We start from the raw sequence: 17,892 nt of genomic DNA on the forward strand, positions 1-17,892 counted from the left end.
AGGGAAATCAAAATCAGACTCAACATTTATCCTGGGCTCCAGGGACCGGCTCTCGTGTGTTCGTTCCTGGCAGACAAGAGCTGCAGGGAAAGGAGGAGGAGTGGGGGCGGCCTGGGAACGCGGCTCTGTGGGTGGAGGGGAGCAGGGGGCCCTGGGGGCACCCCTGCCACAGCTGGGGGGTGAAGGCTGGGCAGCGGGCAGGGGCTGGGCCCCTCTCTCCACGCTGAGCCCCCAGAAGGCTCCCTCCCGCTCTGCTGCCCCCAGCTCTCGGGGGAGGTCAGCAGGAGGGGAGTAGAGCTCAGCCCCATGCTAAGCTGGGAATTTTCTATCCACCTCTCAAGAAACCCTCCCGATGACTCTGCCAGGTAGGAGTTTGTACCCCATCCTTCAGATGAGGACTCTGAGGTTCAGAGAGGTTAAGTAACTTGTTTGGAGCAACCCAGCCTACAAGTGATCAAGACAGGTCTTAAATACTGGTTTCCTAATGAGCCTGGGCACGCCAGGCCTGGAGGCAGGGGTGAGCTGGAGAAAGGCAGCTTGTTTTTAAAATTGGCCGAAGCCAGTTGTAATTGTGAAGGTAAACATGTTGTGAGAAACATGTTTTAGGATGTGTTCCCAATCCAGCCAAGTGGCTTGGTGTTGATGTGGGAATCAACAGGACACTGGGCTGGGCTTTGGGGGTGATGCTGGGAGAAGCGCCTTGACCTCTGGGGGCTTAGCGTCCAGCTGGGAAGGTGAGGGGGAAAATAGGGCTTCTGCTGAGTGCTCACTGGGTGCCAGGCATCACACCAAGCGCTTTAAGTCCATCTTCCTCCTCTAAGAGAGAGGCTGTTGGTCCCATTTTACAGATGAACAAACCAAGGCTCAGAGGTGTGGGGTCATTCGCCCAAGACCACACAACCAGAGGCCTCTCTGTGGCCCACCCTACTGTACCGATGTCCTGTTACCCCCTTTCCCTGGCTTGGCCCCGGCAGGCAGTGCCCTGTCTGAGCCTCTGTTGTACAGTTGATGGGAAGACAGACTACGTGTAAAACAGTGATTCCCACATACGAGGGGAGTTTCCAAAGGGGGCTTGGGAGGGCTTCCTAGAAAAGGGACATCCCAGCTGGGACTTGAAATGTGTGTAGGGGTTACAGGTAGCAGAGGTGAGGGCATGTGTTCTGGGCAGAAGGAACAGCAGGTACAAAGGCCTGGAGGTGGGACCAGTTAGAGGAGCTTGAGGGGGTCACAGGGTTGGGGGAAGGCAGGAGAGCAGGGGCCAGTAGCACTGAAAATGCCCTTCATTCGTGCCGGGCCCTGAGTGCTGAGCCTGGACCCACCGAGTGCTTGGTGGATGCTTGTTAATTTCACACCGGAGGTCGGCTCCGGGAGATGGGGGATGGGAACAAGCCGGGAGCCTGAGCCTGTCGCTCTAGTACGTGGGTGGAGGGCGGAGGCAGAGGGACCCCATAACTGTCCCTCAGCCCCCTCCTCCCTCCTAGTGCCTGTGGTGGTCGGAGCTGCTAGGGGCGTGCTCCTGGGCAGGACCCTCGGCCCTTCTGGTGCTGTGAGGACGGCACACAGGTGGTGGGCTGATGAGGACAAATATTTCCCCCCAACTTTTTATTTTGAAAGATCAAGAGCAGCACTAGTGCTGTGAGCACCTGTGTGTCCGCATCTAGATTCACCAGCTGTCAGCATTTTGCCACATCTGCTTCCTCTCGCTTTCTAAATCTGTGTGTGTGTATTTCTGAACCTTTCGCAAGAGGCTGCAGGCATCCTGATCGTCACCCCTAAATGCTTCAGGGCACATCCCGAGGAAAGAGGACATTTTCCCGCATAGCCTCCCTACCGTTGCTGCTCCTAAAGAAACCAACAGTGCGTCCATCAGGGCATCCAACTGCCCGCCTGCAGGCAGCTTCCCCCACCAGCCCCGTCATATCCACCATACCCGTCGTAGCTGGTCTTCAACTCCAGATCCAGGACCCAATCCAGGCATTGCGAGCTGCATTTGATGGCCTTGTCTCTTTAGTTTTTTTTTCTGGAATAACCCCCTGCCTTTTTTACCTTTCGCACCCTGACTTATAGAAGTATCGTGGCCACTTGTCTTATAGAATGTCCCCCATTCTGCATTTGCCTGGTTATATCCTCATGATTAGACTCGGGGGGCTTGGATTTGGATGCAGACCTGCCTGACCTTTGGGGAGGGGCTGGGGGCAGGTGGCCAGGCCCCCTGAGACCTGCCTGCTGCCCGCCCTCCTCCAAGACCCTCCAAGATCCTCCAAGGCTCCAGGCAGTCAAGCAGTGGCAGCTGCTGGGCCTGGGATGGTGCCAGGGGATACCTGTTTTCTAAAGGTTAATTCGCTTAAAGCACGGGGCAGGGCCTGTCTTCCCCTCCCCAGCTCACAGCCACCTGTCTGCCCCTCCCCAGCTTACAGCTTGGCTGCCTGCTGACCACACAGTGTACTGTGGTGGGACCATTCTAATGGGGCAGGGGGCAGCCAAACATGTCTGCATCCTAGGAGCTTGTTGGGTTCAGGGGCTGGTGAGGGGCACAGGGGAGCCTGGAGGCTGAGAGGCCCTGGGGGGAGGCTGCTGGGGGACGGGGCGGGGTTGTGTGGTCAGGAGAGCGTTGGGACTTCTGAGCTGGGGGATTCCAGGAAAGCCTTCTCTGACCCTGGGAGGCCTCCCCTAAGGTCAGCAGTGGACCAGCTGCCTGAGCCCTTGCTACCCGGCTCCTGCCGTTTAGATCACATGACGCCAAGGTCATACAAGGTCATGCAGCTCATTGGCTTACGCAAGGTGGGCGGGGGGTGGGCATCCACTTGGACATCCATCCTGGGTTCTGGAGGCACAGTCCTGGCCTCTGGCCCCACCCAGTCACCTTGGGTGACTTCGGGCAAGTAAGCAGACCTGCCTGAGCCTCAGTCTCCTCACTGGGAAAATGGGATCACACCTACCTGTGGGAGTCTTATGCCCGTGAAGAGCACCAAGCACTTTAATCTTCCCAACAAGCCCATTTGACAGATGAGGAAACTGAGGCTCAGAGAAGGGAAGTACTTAGCCCAAGGACACACAGCTAGGAAGCTGTGGTGCTAGGTTTAAACTCAGGCTGTCCAGTCTGGCTCCAGAGTATAAGCCCCTAAGTTCCCAGCTGTGCTATGATGGGACTCCTGTGTCTCCAGCTTGGGTCTTTAAGCATCAGCCCCTCAGCCCCTGCTGCTCTTCACTGCCAGGTGTGGGTGGCAGGTGTAGGCCAGCCCACCCTGAGTTAGACCACGGACACTTCCCTCTCCACCCTCCTGCTGGACTCCCTTCCCACCCCCTACCCTCTGCCAAAACTCTCTTGGAAAATTGCATTTTTTTACACCAGGTCTGGCTGTTCCCAGTAACCTACAGCTCTCACTGTTGCCTCGCTCTTTTTGTCAGTATCCTGCTCATGGACCGGGCTCTTCCTTAGCCTCTGATTGGGCTCGTGGGAGGAGAGCACCGACGAGAAGGGGCCTGGCAGGAGCTTGCAGCCTGCCCCCAGAGCCTGACTGCCAGGGCCTGGCTGGCAGATGGCTGAGCCACAGACCTGAGTTCAGACCCTCGCACTGCCACTTCACGTCCTGCCCATTTTGTAACTCAGTTTCCCCATTTGCAGCCGGGGCAGAGTCTCAGCTTCCCTGGGAGCGTCGTCAGGGCAGCTGAGCCGAAGCACAGAGGCCCGCCCTGGTACAGATCGAGGCTCGCAGTGGGCACTCAGGACTTGGCAGCTGTTACGAGCTTGCTTTGAACAGTTTTTGAAAAGTGGCCTCAAGTGTGATCGGGCACAAAGGGTGAGGTGGACCCCCTTGGGCCTCCCTCCTCACTTCTCTGGGAAGGGATGCCAGTTCCTTTATTCACCTGACCTGCACCCAACACCCACCTTCCTGTCCATTCGTTTGTTCATTCATGCATTCATTGTACAGGCCTGTATTGAGCACGTCCGTGTGCCAGGCCCTGTGCTGGGGATTCAGGAGTTTTCACACCTGTTCTGATTGAATTCCCAGGACAGCTCGTGTGGCAGGTACTATAACTATCTTTCCCACTTTACAAACGAGGAAACTGAGGCATGGGGAGCTGGAGGTGCTCTCCCAAAGTCACTCCCCGCCCCCTCTGCCCCGAGAATGAGTGAGGCCTTAGAGGTGGTTAGATTTTCTTGTTCAGTGATTTGAGTGAAATTACTGGTTTTGTTCCAACCTGAACTGATTCAGTACTTTTCATAAAAAAACATTTTTTTGTTTGTTTCATGATTCAATGAAGAATGACTGTTTGGGCTTGGCTGGAGGTTCAGCTACTTTATATGGCTCATTCTGGCTTTTGGTTCACCGTTCTGTTCTCGTCTTGCCTGTAAAAAGAAGCCGGGACTGATGGCTCTGAGGGGCTGGAGGGATGGGTGGAGGAGGGGAAGCTGCTGGGTGCTGCCAGGGCTGAGGAGGGGGCTCGGCCTTTCTGCCCTGGCCCCCCATGTGCAGGCAGGGCAGCTGAGTGCCCGGGGAAGCCAGTGACTTCTGTGACCGTCCTGTCCCCAGGGATGCGACATGGGGAAGAATTATCTTCAGTGTTGGCCTGGGCACAATAATCCTGCCTGCCCAGCCCAGGACTGCAGGGAGAGGCCAGCCCCTGCCCGCAAGAGGCTGATCTCGGCCGTCCTCCAGGCGGTGCAGTGGGCATCTGGAGGGGATGGGCCAGTGTCATCCCCTGGGGGGGTTAGACACAGAGCTCCTGACTGGGACTGTTCACCGGGGCGGGGGTGGGAGTTGCAGGCACCTTCTTGTTCAGAGCTGGCTGGTGTCCAGACTTGGGCAGACTGGCTGTGGGCCGGGGTGGGGAGGGCAGGAAGGAGGCTCCCCTGTGTCTGTCTGTCCCCTAGGACGCCTTCCTGAGCTAAAAGGCCACTTTTCTGTTTTCTTTTGCAGTTACTGAGAAGGAGGTCCAGCAGTGGTGAGTAGCTGCTTTTCCCCAAACTGTTGGGTGGGAGAGGGGGTGTTGGCTTTGTGCCGATGAGACGGCAGTCCAGCTGCCCGGGACAGCGGCACATGGAGGACCCTCTGAGAGCGGCTTATCTGCAAACCAGTCCAGGCAGCCTTTGTTCAGATCCCTTTGTTCACAGGAGACTGACATAGATCCAGTTGAACTGGGGTGGGGGTGGGGTGGTGGTGACTCCTTGCCTTGGGTGGCATCTCTAAGGACCACCAGTGTTAATTTCAGACCCTGCTCAGCCAAGGGAGGGGTTTGGACCAGAAACAAGTCAGGAGACTGGATCCCAGGCCCAGCTTTGTCACTAAATCATCCCGTGGCCTTGAAAAGTCTCTTCTCTAGAGTTCAGCCACCCTGTCTATAAAGTGATTGATTAGAGTGGATCAAGGATGGCAGATAGGTTTCTTTCTGGATGCCAGCTCTAATCAATCCATAGTAGCTGCCTGGAGTGCTGTGTTAAGAAGGATTCTGAGGCTGTATATCATGGAGCAAACGGAAAGTATAGCATCATTAATGCCTGGAAGGTCTGGAATGGATTAGTTATGCCTGCCCTGGGGCAGAGAGGGGAGAGTGGTATACTGGCTGTCATTGTGGAATGTGGAGCAGACAGGGGAGACCCACAGATGGTAAGGTGAACCTGAGTTGGGAGTAGGTGAGCGAGGAGGCGAGCTTGGAGACCTTCCAGAAAGTTTGGTGGCTTAGAAATGGACTCTGCACCTACCTCTTCCTATCCAAGTGACCTCAAGTGATCCAACCCCCCTCAGCCTCCGTTTCCCCACGTGTGTGACAGGAATGATGAGGCATCAGGGCAACATTCCCTGTAAAGGTCCCAAGAGATGACAGCCATTGACAGTGGTCTTCTGTCGACTGTTCAGATGGGGAGCTGAGGCCTACAGATGTGCCCTCCATCACAGCAGGCCGCAGCGGCCATGGCAAGGGCCCAGGCCACGAGACTCCTGGTGGAGCCCTGCTGGGGGCAGGGCCAGGCTTCCCAGGGGCCACTGTCTACACCTCCCTGTCCTTGAGTCCAGGTGGCAGAGGGGGAGAGTTGTGGCTGCCCTGCTTGGCTCTGCTGACCCCTTGCTGGAGACCCCGGCTAGGTGGGCAGAACCGGGGTGGTGAGCTGGCTGTGCCCCACAGGGGGAGTGGATGCGACGGGAGCAGCTGCCACTCCCTTCTTCCTCCCCCACATCCTAGGACCCAACAGGTGGGCCTGACCTGCCTCTGACCTCATTTTCCACTTCTCCGCTTCCCCAGGTGAGCATTCCAGAAATACTCCTGCTTCTAGGTATTTTTTTTTTTGGCTGCGTTGGGTCGTCATTGCTGTGCGCGGGCTTTCTCTAGTTGCGGCGAGTGGGGGCTACTCTTCGTTGCCGTGCGCAGGCTTCTCATTGTGGTGGCTTCTCTTTGTTGTGGAGCACAGGCGCTAGGCGCGCGAGTTTCAGTCGTTGCAGCACGCAGGCTCAGTAGTTGTGGCTCACGGGCTCTAGAGCGCAGCCTCAGTATTTGTGGCATACGGGCTTAGTTGTTCCGTGGCATGTGGGATCTTCCCGGACCAGGGATCAGACCCGTGTCCCCTGTGTTGGCAGGCAGATTCTTAACCACTGCGCCACCAAGGAAGTCCCTGTTTCTAGGTCTTTATCTGTGAGGCTCTCCCTCCTGGATTGCCCCACCCGGCCTTCCTGAGCCTTTGTCACTCACTTTTCCCACCCTTCCTTTCGGGGCCATCTGAACTCCACTCTCCCAAGGCTTACCTAAGTCACCTCCTCCAGGAAGCCTTCCTGGATTCCCCATCTGTACATAATCCCCCTCCTTCCCACATGGCAGCCAGAGGGGTCTTTGTTGAGCAAATATTCAACGATGCCAGGCTTCTGCTTAAACTCTCCCTGGACTCAGGTGAAGTCTGCACCTCTGGCATGGTTACGTGGTTATGAGGCCCGGCTCAGGCCAGCCTTGCTGTGCCAACCCCTCCAGTCTCGCTGCCATTTCCTCCTCTCCTCTGCCCTCTGCCCTCTGGCCTGCCCGAATTGCTATCCGTTCCCAAATTCACCTTACTTTCTGGGGCTTCCTGACCTTTGCCTGGGCTGTTCCCCCCTCTGGGAACACCCCTCCTCCTCTTTGCTTGGCCACCACCTCCTCACCCTCAGGCCTTCTTCCCTGAAAGCTCCTGAGCCCGCAGGTTGAGTTAGGGGCCTCCTCCGACCTCCCACAGCCCAGTGTCACAGCCCGGGACACACCAGGCACAAACAGGACACACCTGGGACAAACAGCAGTTACAGGTCTGCATCCCCCTTCGCCTCCCCTCCTGACCTTGAGGCCGGCTCTGCCCTGTTCACTGCTATGTCCCCAGGGCCTGGCCATAGCAGGTGCTCAGCACCCATCCGGCACCCCTAGGTGCTTCACATACGCATTGTCATCGACTCCTGGGCGCTGTCCCGGGGGTTGACATGGTTTATCATCTCCATGGCGAAGGGAAAACTAAGCTGAGGCTCAGAGAAGGTCAGAGCAGGGGATGAGGGCGAGGTCTGTCCTTGCGAGGTGGCAGATGCCTCCCCAGTGCTGCTGCGTGCTGGGTGCGCTCTCAGATGTGGCCTTGTTCATTTTGTCCTCGTAGTCACCCAGAGCGGTGTCCCACCATGGCATTCCCTAGACGAGGCTCCTGAGCCCCAGGAGGTGCAGGGCGCACCTGAGCCCTGGCATCCTCCCCTGTTCCCCTGGGTCTTCCCCAGGAGAGACAGGAGGCAAAGTGGCCAGAAAGGCTCCGGAACCAGGGCTTGAGCTGAGCAACCTCGGACAAGTTACTGGACTGCTCGGTGCCTCAGTTTCCCCATCTGGAAAGTGAGGGTAATAATAGTCAAGCTTTATAGGAATACTGTGAAGAATAAATGAGCTAATTCATACACAGTGTCTGGAACAGAGCCTAGTAATAAGTTCTCTGTTTTGTTAATAATGCTAATACTACTAATAACACTGATCAGTACAACCATGGAGGGATCCTGAGATTGAGGGTCCTCTCCTCATTATGTAGATGGGGAAACTGAATCCCAAACAGGTGGAGGGATTTTGTTCCTTCATCAAGCTGACATCTGAGCTATGACCTGGACAAAAAGACAACCACAGAACAGTGTTCCAGGCACAGGGAACGGCAAGGACAGAGGCTCAGCAGTGGGAAGGGGCTTGGTGTGTTTGAAGAACAGCAGGGAGGCCAAGGAGGCTGGCCTGGAGGAGGCAGTTGAGGCTTCTACAACAAAACCAGGGCCCTTGTGATGCCCAGTCCTTGCTGTAGGGAAACTCTCTCTAAAGAGCTCATAAAGAAAAAAAAAGATCTTTTCTTTGCCACAAAGTTCCATGGACCTCAAGTAAATGCCCTTTGGTTCATTTTGGTGGTGCCTTTCTCTAACCCTCCTGGGTCAGCCCACCACCCACCTCACTGTTGTATCCTAGAATGGTTATACCCCACAGGGCGAAGGTAGACTAGGGATGGTTAAACAGCGACACTCATACCACCACTCTCCCCACCTGTGTCCACAGCAGACATCAGTAATGGATCACAGATTATGGCACTCTGGATCAGTCTCCTCCAGTGCTGTGGGCAGCCCGTGTAATTATTCTTAGCACACGAAATGAACCAATTTGTAATCCCATGATGGGCCTACACCTCCCTGGTTCACTGGGACCATAACACAAGCCTGCTGGGTCAGAGGCCAGATCCATGCAGCCCACTATCCCCTCTGTCCTTTGCACAGGAGACAAATGGGACAAGCACCTGCATCCCAAGTGCCCTGGCCCATTTCAGAGGACCCTTTCTCACCACGGCCTCCAGCCATGCCCCTTCATGTCCTAAATGGCTCTCTGGCACCTGATAGCTGGGGAATGCCTGCCCTTCCTTGGGAAAACTCAGGTTCCTGAGCCCAGACTACCAGGGCAGCAAACAATTTAGTACCAAACCATCTGAGGTGGGATTGGGAAATGGGAGGGAGGGGCACACGGAGAGCAGCGGGGCTGCAATGGACAGAGTTTTCCGATCCCACCTGTGACGTGTGTGGGTGGATTCAGCCAGGGCGGTTTCAGTTTCCTCCTGTGTTTCTCTCTCTCTTGCTTAAAGCCCTTCTTGGCTTCTTACTGCACTTAGAATAAAGACCCAGCCCCTTTGACTGGTCCTTGGGGCTCCCCAAGGTCTCTGGCCTCACCCTCTCCCCAGCTTAGCAGGCACCAGCCACACTTACTGTCCCTCAGCCATGCCACGCTCCTTCCTACCTCAGGGCCTCCATCCTTGCTGTTCCCTCTGCTGTTCCCTCTGCCCCAGATCTTGGCATCTTCGCTGCAGTGTCACCTCCTGGGAGAGGTCTGCACTGACCACCCTGCCCCTGTTTTTCCAGCCTGGTACAGGATCATCTTGTTTGGTGCTGACTTTCAGTAGCTGCTCCCCAGAATAGGAACCAGACCCAGGGGTCTTCTGTGACTCTGTGACTTGTCCTGGGCCACCCAGTGAGCAGAAGCAGAGCTGGGCATGTCCCAGGTCCTCCAGGAGAGCTGAGGCCCCAGGTGGTCAGGAGCGCAGACCAGGCCACAGGGATGTGATGCCTGAGCCGGGCCAGCTGGGCGCTCACCTCACCCCCGGCTTCATGCTGGGCACCCATGGTGTCATCTCCGCTGCTCCTGGCTCTGTATTTGGCAGAGATGGGAGGAGGCTGGGGCGTCGGGAGGTGGGGCCAGTGTCAGGTCCACAGCCAGCCTGAGGCCCCCGCCCACCGCATCCCTTCCTCTTGACCAAGCTCCATTCACCACAATGGAAGATCGGGAACCTCGATGGGGACTGACTAGGAAACTATAGCAGGTCCCAGGCCCTTAAAGGCGATCGTGAAATTGTGATCACCTGGAGGGTGAAGGGAACGCCATCCCGAGGGGGAACAGCAGGGCACAAATAGTGCCCCAACACAGTTCCATGATGAAGAAAGTGTGGACGGAAAAGAAGATGCAAAGGAGACTGGCCAGAGGCTAGAAGTGGGTGTGCTGGGGGTGGTGGCATCATGGGTATTCTTTTTTCTCTTATATTTTCTATTTTACAAGTTGTCTGTAATGCTTTTATTACATTTATAATAACCAAATAACCCGATGGTATTGTAACAAAAATAGTGGGCGGAAGCAGGAGGAATTCTGCAGCCGCCTCCACAGGGCCGGCTGTCAATCCTGGACCCTCCTCCGCAGTCACAGCTGTGGGTAAGGAGGCCGCCGCCAATGCCGTGGGGTCAGTCTAGGAACAGCCCGTTTTACAGATGAAGAAACTGAGGCTCCGAAGGGCGGAGATACTTGTCTGGGTCTCACAGCTGTGTGTGTGTGTGGAGTCTGGGTCCAGCTTGCTGGCCTCCATGGCCTGGGCTACGGGGGCTCAGCTCTGCTGGCTCTGGCTTTGGGAAACCCCACAAAGCTGAAGGCGGTGGAGGATGGGGGGGCGCGGTGAGGAGAGAGATGGGGGAGGGGAGAGGAGCAGGGAAGAGGCCTCATCCTCATGGATGTGTTTGAGCCCCTCCTCCAGGATCATCTGAAGGCAGGTCTCCAGGGAGCTGGGAGGGGAACGCCAGGGGAAGGAAGGTGTTTGAAAAGATAATGGGAGAACAGTTTGCCAGGGCCGCTGTGGCAGTCCCTGATTGCAGCTGGGGGTTACGCTTTATTATTTATCCATCTACTTACTTCCCACTTTCCACACTGCAGAGAGCAGCATCTGCCACACCTAATCCTGGCGGGGAGGGAGGTGGGCATGGAGGGCTATGCGAGGCTTGCTTCAAGCTGGGTCCCAGAGGACGAGGCTCTGTGGGAACTGCAAGCAGTGAATTCCAGAAAGTCCTAGCAGGCTGGTGCCTTTGGGGAACCAAGGCCCTGGTGGCGTTGGGGATGCTGGGGGCCACAGAGAACGGGATGCTGAGTTGGAGTTGGACCCGTGCCTCATGGCCAGCGTGCATTCATGCATTCTCTCGTCACTCATTCATTCATTAATTCACTCCCTCATTGCTCCCTCATGCCTTCATTCACTCATTCATTCATTCATCCAGTCACTCATTCACTCCCTCATTCATTCAGTCACTCATTTGCTCCTCATTCATTCAGTCAGTCACTCCTTCATTCATTTATTCACTCCCTCATTCACTGCCTTACTCCTTCATTCATTCGCTCACTCCCTCATTTGCTCACTCCCTCATTCATTCTGTCACTCATTCACTAATTCATTCATCTGCTCGCTCATTCCTTCATTCATTTGTTGGTTCATTCATTCCGTAAATCTTTACTGAGCACCTATTATGTGCCAGGCCCATGGCCAGCACTGGGGGCGGCAGGGACTGGGGGAGACGAGGTGCTGGAGTCCCCTGGGGGACACAGGCTGGCGCAGTGGGGGGCAGAGGCGGGGTGGGAAGCTTACAGGGAGGAAGCCCAGCGTTGAGTCGGGAGTGTTTTATAAGTGGCGTTCAGCCTTCAGTGTTTTTATGAAATGACAGCTTTCTTTTTTTTTCCCCTTTCCCTTTTAAAGAGGCTTAAGAATGCAGTTGTCAAATCTGGGATTTTCTTCTCCCGTCTCCACCCCGTCGTGGAGAGCTGGTTCCCAAGCACAGTCAACCATGTCGAAAACCTGTGCTCTGGTGGCTGGAAACTGCATATGGAGCTCAGGAGCCGTGCCACGTCCCCGGCTCGGTTCCACAGCTTCTCCTCCCATCCCCGAAGAGAGTTGAGACCCCTGCTCTAGAACATGGTTGTGGGAGGGGTGGTCTCCATATAAATTCCTCAGAACGCTTTTTGTGCCTCACCCCCCCTCCCCGGCCTAACCTGTGCCAGCAACAGTGCCAGGACTACTGCTGCTTCCACCCTTGGTCTGGAATCAGGCAGAAGGCACTGAGGAAAGCAGGCCACGGAGGCTTCGGGCCTCGCTGGTGACTGGCTGCACACAGAGGCGGTGGCAGGGGTCCAGTTGTGGCCCCCCATTTGCTAGCTGTGCAGCTCCAGTAGATATTTACTGAGCACCTGCGGTGGACCCTGCAGATTCGGGGTGAGCTAGAAGACGGGGCCCCTGCCTTGACGGACCCTGTGGTGCACTCACTGGCCCAGGCATCATACAGGCTACAGGCACAGCTGCGAGGCCCAGGCCAGGGACAGGGTGCTGTGAGTGTGTCGACCAGTGTGTGCACTGGAGTCTTGGGTGGCCAGAGCGGGCTTCTCTAGGGGAGATGCACTGAAGCCAAGAAAAAAAGGGGGAAGGAGTAGGGGAAGGAGTGGGCCGGGCAAAAGAAATGCCGTGTGAAGGCCCTGAGCCAGGAGACTTAACAGCCCCCAGCCTCAGTTTCCCCATCTGTACAATGGGCATAATAATCCTCCCCTCCTGGGCCTGTTGGGACGATTTGGTGAAATGGTGCTTGGAAATCACATAGCTCCGTGCCCGGCTCTCAGTAGGTCCCTGTTATTCAGAATCGCAGATCACTGGAAGGCAGACACTGGGGAAGACCCTTCCCCCTGCTTTGTGGGGGTCCCCAGAGACCATCTAGCCCCGTGGTTCTCCACTGGAGTGGTTCTGCTCCGGGGGGATATTTGGCACTGTCTGGAGACACTTTGGGTTGTCATAACCTGGGGTGGGGGTGCTTCTGGCATCTAGCAGGTGGAGGCCAGGGATGCCATGGCGTGGGTGGAAAAACCCTGATCTAGTCTAAGTCACTTATTTTACCAGCAGGGAAACTGGCGGGCATTGCAGGGAAGGGGTTTGCTCGGGCCCCTCTCACAGTGAGACAGGATGGGCCAGGGCTGGAGCACAGGGCAGGCCCCAGAGCAGGTTTCCAGGCAGCAGCGTGTCTGAAGGAGAGACGGGGTGGGGGCGGGGAGAGGGAGAGGCTCAGGCCTGTTGGAACCTGAGCCTGGGTCAGGGATGGGGCTGCAGTCACGTACATCTCTCAGTCATCCTGGGATAGAATTCTTGGGCAGGAACTCCTATTTTTTAAATTTTTATTTATTTTCTTTTAACATTAAGGCAGCTACTATATTTTGAACAAGAAAGTGGCATAAGCAAGCGAGTGTCCCCCTAACATGCCAGTTCGTCCCCCACGGCACCCCACCGCCCCCCAGATTCCCCCGTGTTTTGGGAGAAAAGCATCTTTTCTCTGCCCAGTCCTGTCATCCACTGTCACCCCTCTGCACAAGGCAGGCATGGCCTCACCTGGTATCTGCTTAAAGTCCAAAAATTGTCCAGATGGGGCAGCTAAATGGCTGCATTTGGGGAGATGAAATTCACTCGGTCAGAGCTTGGAGGCACCAGCTGACACAGGGCCACTGACCACTGATCCTGAATCAGAGAAATGAACGGATTTGCCCAGATTTCCACAGGTGCTTCCATGTACAAACAAGTTCTATAGCTACTTCCATTAAAATGTATTCTGATCAAGCAACCTTGCAGAGGAAAGCTCACCTAGCCTCAAGTCTATAAGACAAAAGCAAGGAGAAAATGACAGATTTTCTGCTGCCATCACACCTGGAACCTTCACAAGGGGGGCCGGGGTGCATGAGGCCCCAGGGCTCCGCTGGGCTGTCTGCGCCAGAAATTCCAGGTTCTGCCTCCGGGCCTCGAAGTTGTCAGCCGGCTGGTTGTATGCCGTCCACACTGGGTCTCCCACAAACAGCCGCATGGCTTTCTCGTATTTCTTCTCGTCCAGTGTGAAATGGTGGTAAATCCCGGCAGGGAGAATGATCACGTCTCCCTTTTCCATGAAGATCCGGATCCACCTGTCCTCTTTATCTCTCACGTCAGAGTACCCACTGCCGTCCCAGATGAAGCGAATCTTGTCATCCAGGTGTAAATGCTCCTTGTAAATCACCTTAATCTTTTCTTCGTAATTTGGTAGTTTGTGGTGGAGCCATGGCGGGTTGTCAGCCGAGTCGTCCGTGTACCAGGCCTGCACCGTGGCCGGGCCGGGGGCACTGCCGCCTGGCCCCAGACCTGCGCCGCGACCTGCCCAGGCTGGTCTCAAGAGCTCTGTTATTAAGCCGCAGCTCCCTTGGGTGCCCACCGTGGGGTGGGGGTGTGTGCCTGGGGTGAGTGTCCTGGCTCAGCCCACCACGGGGCTGAGCTGCACCTCGGAATCGGACCATGGCAGGAAGTCCTGGCCTCAGAGCTGTGAGGACTTGAAGAGCAAATTTGGGGCCTGGGGCAAGTGGGGCGTCTGGGACAGACCTCCTCCTCTCTGCTCCAGCGAGACAGGGTGCCCCGCATCTTCTGATGATGACCGATGGGGTTATGCAATGTTTGGGGAGCAGGCTCTTGGCTTTCCATGGGGCTGGGGCCAGTGCAGCCTGGCAAAGAGGGAGCCTGGGAGGCAGGAGTCCCGGGTGTGAGCCCTGTTTCTGCTGCTAACTTGCTGTGTGACCTTGGGCCAGTCTCTCTCCCTCTCTGGGTCCCCAGTTCCCCATCAATCCACAGAGGGGTGGGCGTATATCTGTGGTTCTCTAACCATCTGCACGGAGTTCTCAGGTTCTGACCAGGATCCCCGGGGCTTAGGAAGAAGACGCCTGACGCCTGGCCTCTCCCTGTCTCTGTGTGTTCATTCATTCATTCATTCATTCATGCAGCTCATTCATTGAGCTTACTGGGCATTTACTGAGCCCCCGTTATGTGCCAGGCGTCGGGGCACTGGGAGTTCACTGTTGGGTGGAGGACACAGCCTGGTGGCAAATATGACACAGCGTGGTTCATGCTGCGCTGGGGTCGTTCAAGGGATGGGGGAGCAGATGAGCAGTGCAGCCCCTGGGGGCCTGGGCGGACGTCCTGGAGGGAAGCCGGGACCTGGTGGATGAGTGCATTAGCCAGGCAAAGAGGAGGAGGATGTGTTTTGCAGGCACAGGGACCTGCAGGCCCAAAGGCCTGGCGGCTGGATGGCATGGCAAGCTCTGGAAAGTGTGGCAGGGTGTGGAATATGGGCGGCGTGGGGCGGTGAGGGTGTGTGGCCAGAGGAGGCTGGGCCGTCAGGCTGGAGCAAACCTTCATCGATCGGGCCCCCGAGGGGGTGGGCCTGCTGCTAATGGCACCAAGGGGGCTGGGGCCCCACAGTGACAGTGACAGTCTCTGCAGGGGAAACCGGATATTCCCCCGGAGGCTCCCCACCGAGGCCAGCCTGCCTGTACCCACCTGCCCCCAGTAAAGCTGCAGGGCCCCCCGCAGCTGTTCGCAGTGCTGACAGCTCCCGCTGCTGCGGCACCTGCGCTGCCTCCCCTCCTAAGAGCCAGGCACCCGCAGGGACCGGGCCGCGAGACGCCTCTGGGCGCCTTTTGTTCTCCCTTTATTGTTTTTAATAATCTTTTCAAATTACTCAAGTGACACACAGCCATTGTGGGGAAATAGGAGGCTCTGGGGGACACGACGGGAAGCGATGGCCCCCCTCTGGCCTCCAAGGCCGGCTGTGCCCCCATGTGGTCATCACGGCCTGGTGCTGGGCCTGTTCCCTCCTCCTGCCCAGGGACCCGTCCTGACCAGGGACCTGGGGTCATGGACCAGATCTTGGCTCCGAAACGCTCCTCTCTGGCTCTGCGTCCTGGCCAGATGTGAAAGTTTGAGTCTGGAACACCCAGCTGGGAAGGAGGCTTCAAGGGGAGGGACCCAGAGGGGCCGAGTCCCTTCTTGGTACCTGCTGTGGGAGGGGCCCTGACCTCTGTGCCTCAGTGCCTTCATCTGTGAAATGGGGATCACTGAACCCACTGAGCAGGGCTGAGTGGTGACTGCAGGAGGAACTGCCCACGAAGGCTTAGTCCAGTGCCCGGCACGGGGCTGTTGTCAAAGGTGCAGGCGGTGGTGAGATGGGGCAGTGATCCTGGTTACTGGGCCGGGACTGCCTCCCTGGGCCTCTGGCCCCTCGAGGTGCCCCAGGGGGTGGGTGGGGAGGCACGCAGAGGCCCAGCCATTTTTTACAGCCTCATGCTTGCTGGGGGCACTGCGGGAGGGTGGGTGCCCACGGCAGCCCAACGTCACGCCCCACTCCATCTCCCAGCCTCTCCCTCACCCCTAAGGAACCGCTGACATGTTAGCAAGAGTCTTGTCTTGCTTTCTTTCTGACATCTGACCTTGATCACTTAGGCCCCAGGATTCCCAAGCCTCCCTCCTTCCGGTGCCCTGCGTGTCCCTTCACCCAGCCTGGGCCCCTTAGCTTGTTCTCTGATGGGTGGAGGGACAGTGGCTTCTCCACACACTCCCTGTGTATACGGCCCTCAGTCACGGCGCCACCAGCAACTTTCCCGGGACGTGACGGGAGAGTGGCCCTGGGTAGACCAGAGAACAGTGGGGTGGTGAGGGGACGTCTTCGGCAAGCCCGTGTCTCTGAGCATATGGCCCCATCAGTGGTTACTTCGAACCCCACCTCAGCTCCAGTCTGGGCTGCAAGGACTTGCAGATCTCCCTGTCTCAAAGCCTCAGTTTCCTCATCTTTAAAATGGGCTTGGGACTTCCCTGGTGGTCCAGTGGTTAGGACTCCGCGCTTTCACTGCTGGGGCCCGGGTTCAATCCCTGGTCGGGGAACTAAGATCCCACAAGCCACGCAGCCAAAAAAAAAAAAGGGCTTCATCATAGTACATTTCTCATAGGGCTGTTACGGGCATTCCAGGAGAATCAGGTTTGCAAAGTTCCCAGCAGAGAGTGGTCCAGCAGAGGTAGCAGCTGGTAGCTGATAATAGCTGACCACTCTCTCTAGCCCCTCTTTGTGCTGGGAATCCTCCTCAGAGGAATGTATGTCCTGGTTGGAGTTGCCAAGCTACACGCAGGAGCCAACTTATGAGTTGATTTAAAAGAACACATTGAGGTCATAATACTAAAGATCGTGCCATTGCTTATTTTTTACGTCCAGCCCTGTGCCAAGTATGCTACATCATCTCACGCAGTCCCCACAAGATGGATGTGATAGCTGTCCCTGTTTATAGATGAGGAGAGTCAGGCTCAGGGAGGTGAAGGCACCTGCCTGAGGATGCAGCTAGCAAATGCAGGACTGGGATTTGGGCTGCAAAGCCATGTTGCCATCAGCTGGCCGGGTATCTGGAGGGTCTCTGGGCACTGGGAATGCAGGGTGGGCAGGTCCAGTTGGAACCCACCAGGATGCCCTCCCAGTTTGCTGGGCGGCTCCCGCGTCATTTACACAGTTCTCTGGGAACACAGGCAGGGGAGCGGGTGTGTGCACACTGGGGGGTGCAGGCATGTGGGAGGAACCAGCTGCCGGCCCCATATGGTGGCTCTGCCCACCAGCGCCACCAGCACCACCAGCCTGCCTGGCTCTGGGAGGGGCTCAGTGGAGAGGGTCGGGGAGGGGGGAGTACCTTGTGTGAGAGCGGGACTTCGGGGAGGTCGTTCACGCAAGTTTTGTTTTAGTCGCCTGTGTGGAGCAGGGGGCCGAGTGGCCAAGTGACTCTTATCCCTCTGGGACAGATGAGGCTAAGAGAGGTGTGGCCACCTGTCCCAGGTCACACAGCTGGCGAGAGGCAGAGGTGGGATGAGCCCGTGCCCGTGGAGTCCAGGTCCGTGCTCACAGCCCCGTGTGGCGCTGTCTCCCGGGACAGGGATTCACAGGCTTCCAGGGCGCTGGGCAGGAGCTCCCAGCAGGTGGGTGATGCTGGAGTCTCCTTTACCCTCTTACCTGGTCTCTACCTCCAGGTACAAAGGCTTCATCAAGGACTGCCCCAGCGGGCAGCTGGACGCAGCAGGCTTCCAGAAGATCTACAAGCAGTTCTTCCCGTTTGGAGACCCCACCAAGTTCGCCACATTTGTTTTCAACGTCTTTGATGAAAACAAGGTGAGCTGGGAATTGACAGGGCCTGTGCCAGCCCGGAGTCCCCTCCCTCCGGCGGCAGCCTGCGCGGCTCCACACCCACGCTGTCCTGCTGATGTTCCACTCCAGAGAAGGAACA

At 56.9% G+C, this 17,892-nt stretch overlaps 2 protein-coding genes across 2 annotated transcripts in view; one reads left to right on the forward strand and one right to left on the reverse strand.

Moving 5' to 3' along the window:
• The window catches only part of NCS1 (neuronal calcium sensor 1), a 62,791-nt gene that overhangs the window by 20,085 nt on the left and 24,814 nt on the right, over positions 1-17,892 (forward strand). Inside the window, exons 2-3 of the mRNA XM_036856296.1 lie at positions 4,923-4,947; positions 17,639-17,777. Of these exons, the coding sequence (XP_036712191.1) occupies positions 4,923-4,947; positions 17,639-17,777 (164 nt within the window). The remainder of the gene's footprint in view (positions 1-4,922; positions 4,948-17,638; positions 17,778-17,892) is intronic.
• LOC118896916 (1,2-dihydroxy-3-keto-5-methylthiopentene dioxygenase-like) lies at positions 13,254-14,103 on the reverse strand. Its single transcript, XM_036855540.1, has 3 exons — positions 14,070-14,103; positions 13,487-13,951; positions 13,254-13,300 (listed from the first exon to the last, which is right to left on the reverse strand). The coding sequence occupies exons 1-3, from the start codon at positions 14,101-14,103 to the stop codon at positions 13,254-13,256; spliced, it is 546 nt and encodes a 181-aa protein (XP_036711435.1).

This window comes from Balaenoptera musculus, chromosome 6 (genome assembly GCF_009873245.2).
Source record: "Balaenoptera musculus isolate JJ_BM4_2016_0621 chromosome 6, mBalMus1.pri.v3, whole genome shotgun sequence".
Classification (NCBI taxonomy): domain Eukaryota; kingdom Metazoa; phylum Chordata; class Mammalia; order Artiodactyla; family Balaenopteridae; genus Balaenoptera; species Balaenoptera musculus.

What these genes read in the sequence shown, in the direction of transcription:
- LOC118896916 (XM_036855540.1), bottom strand. Translation starts at nt 14,103, where the DNA reads ATGGTCCGATTCCGAGGTGCAGCTCAGCCCCGTG. An exon ending in AGGTGCAGCTCAGCCCCGTG is followed by an intron (nt 13,952 to 14,069) that starts GTGGGCTGAGCC and finishes GTCGCGGCGCAG; the next exon opens with GTCTGGGGCCAGGCGGCAGT. An exon ending in CCCCCTTGTGAAGGTTCCAG is followed by an intron (nt 13,301 to 13,486) that starts GTGTGATGGCAG and finishes TCTCTGATTCAG; the next exon opens with GATCAGTGGTCAGTGGCCCT.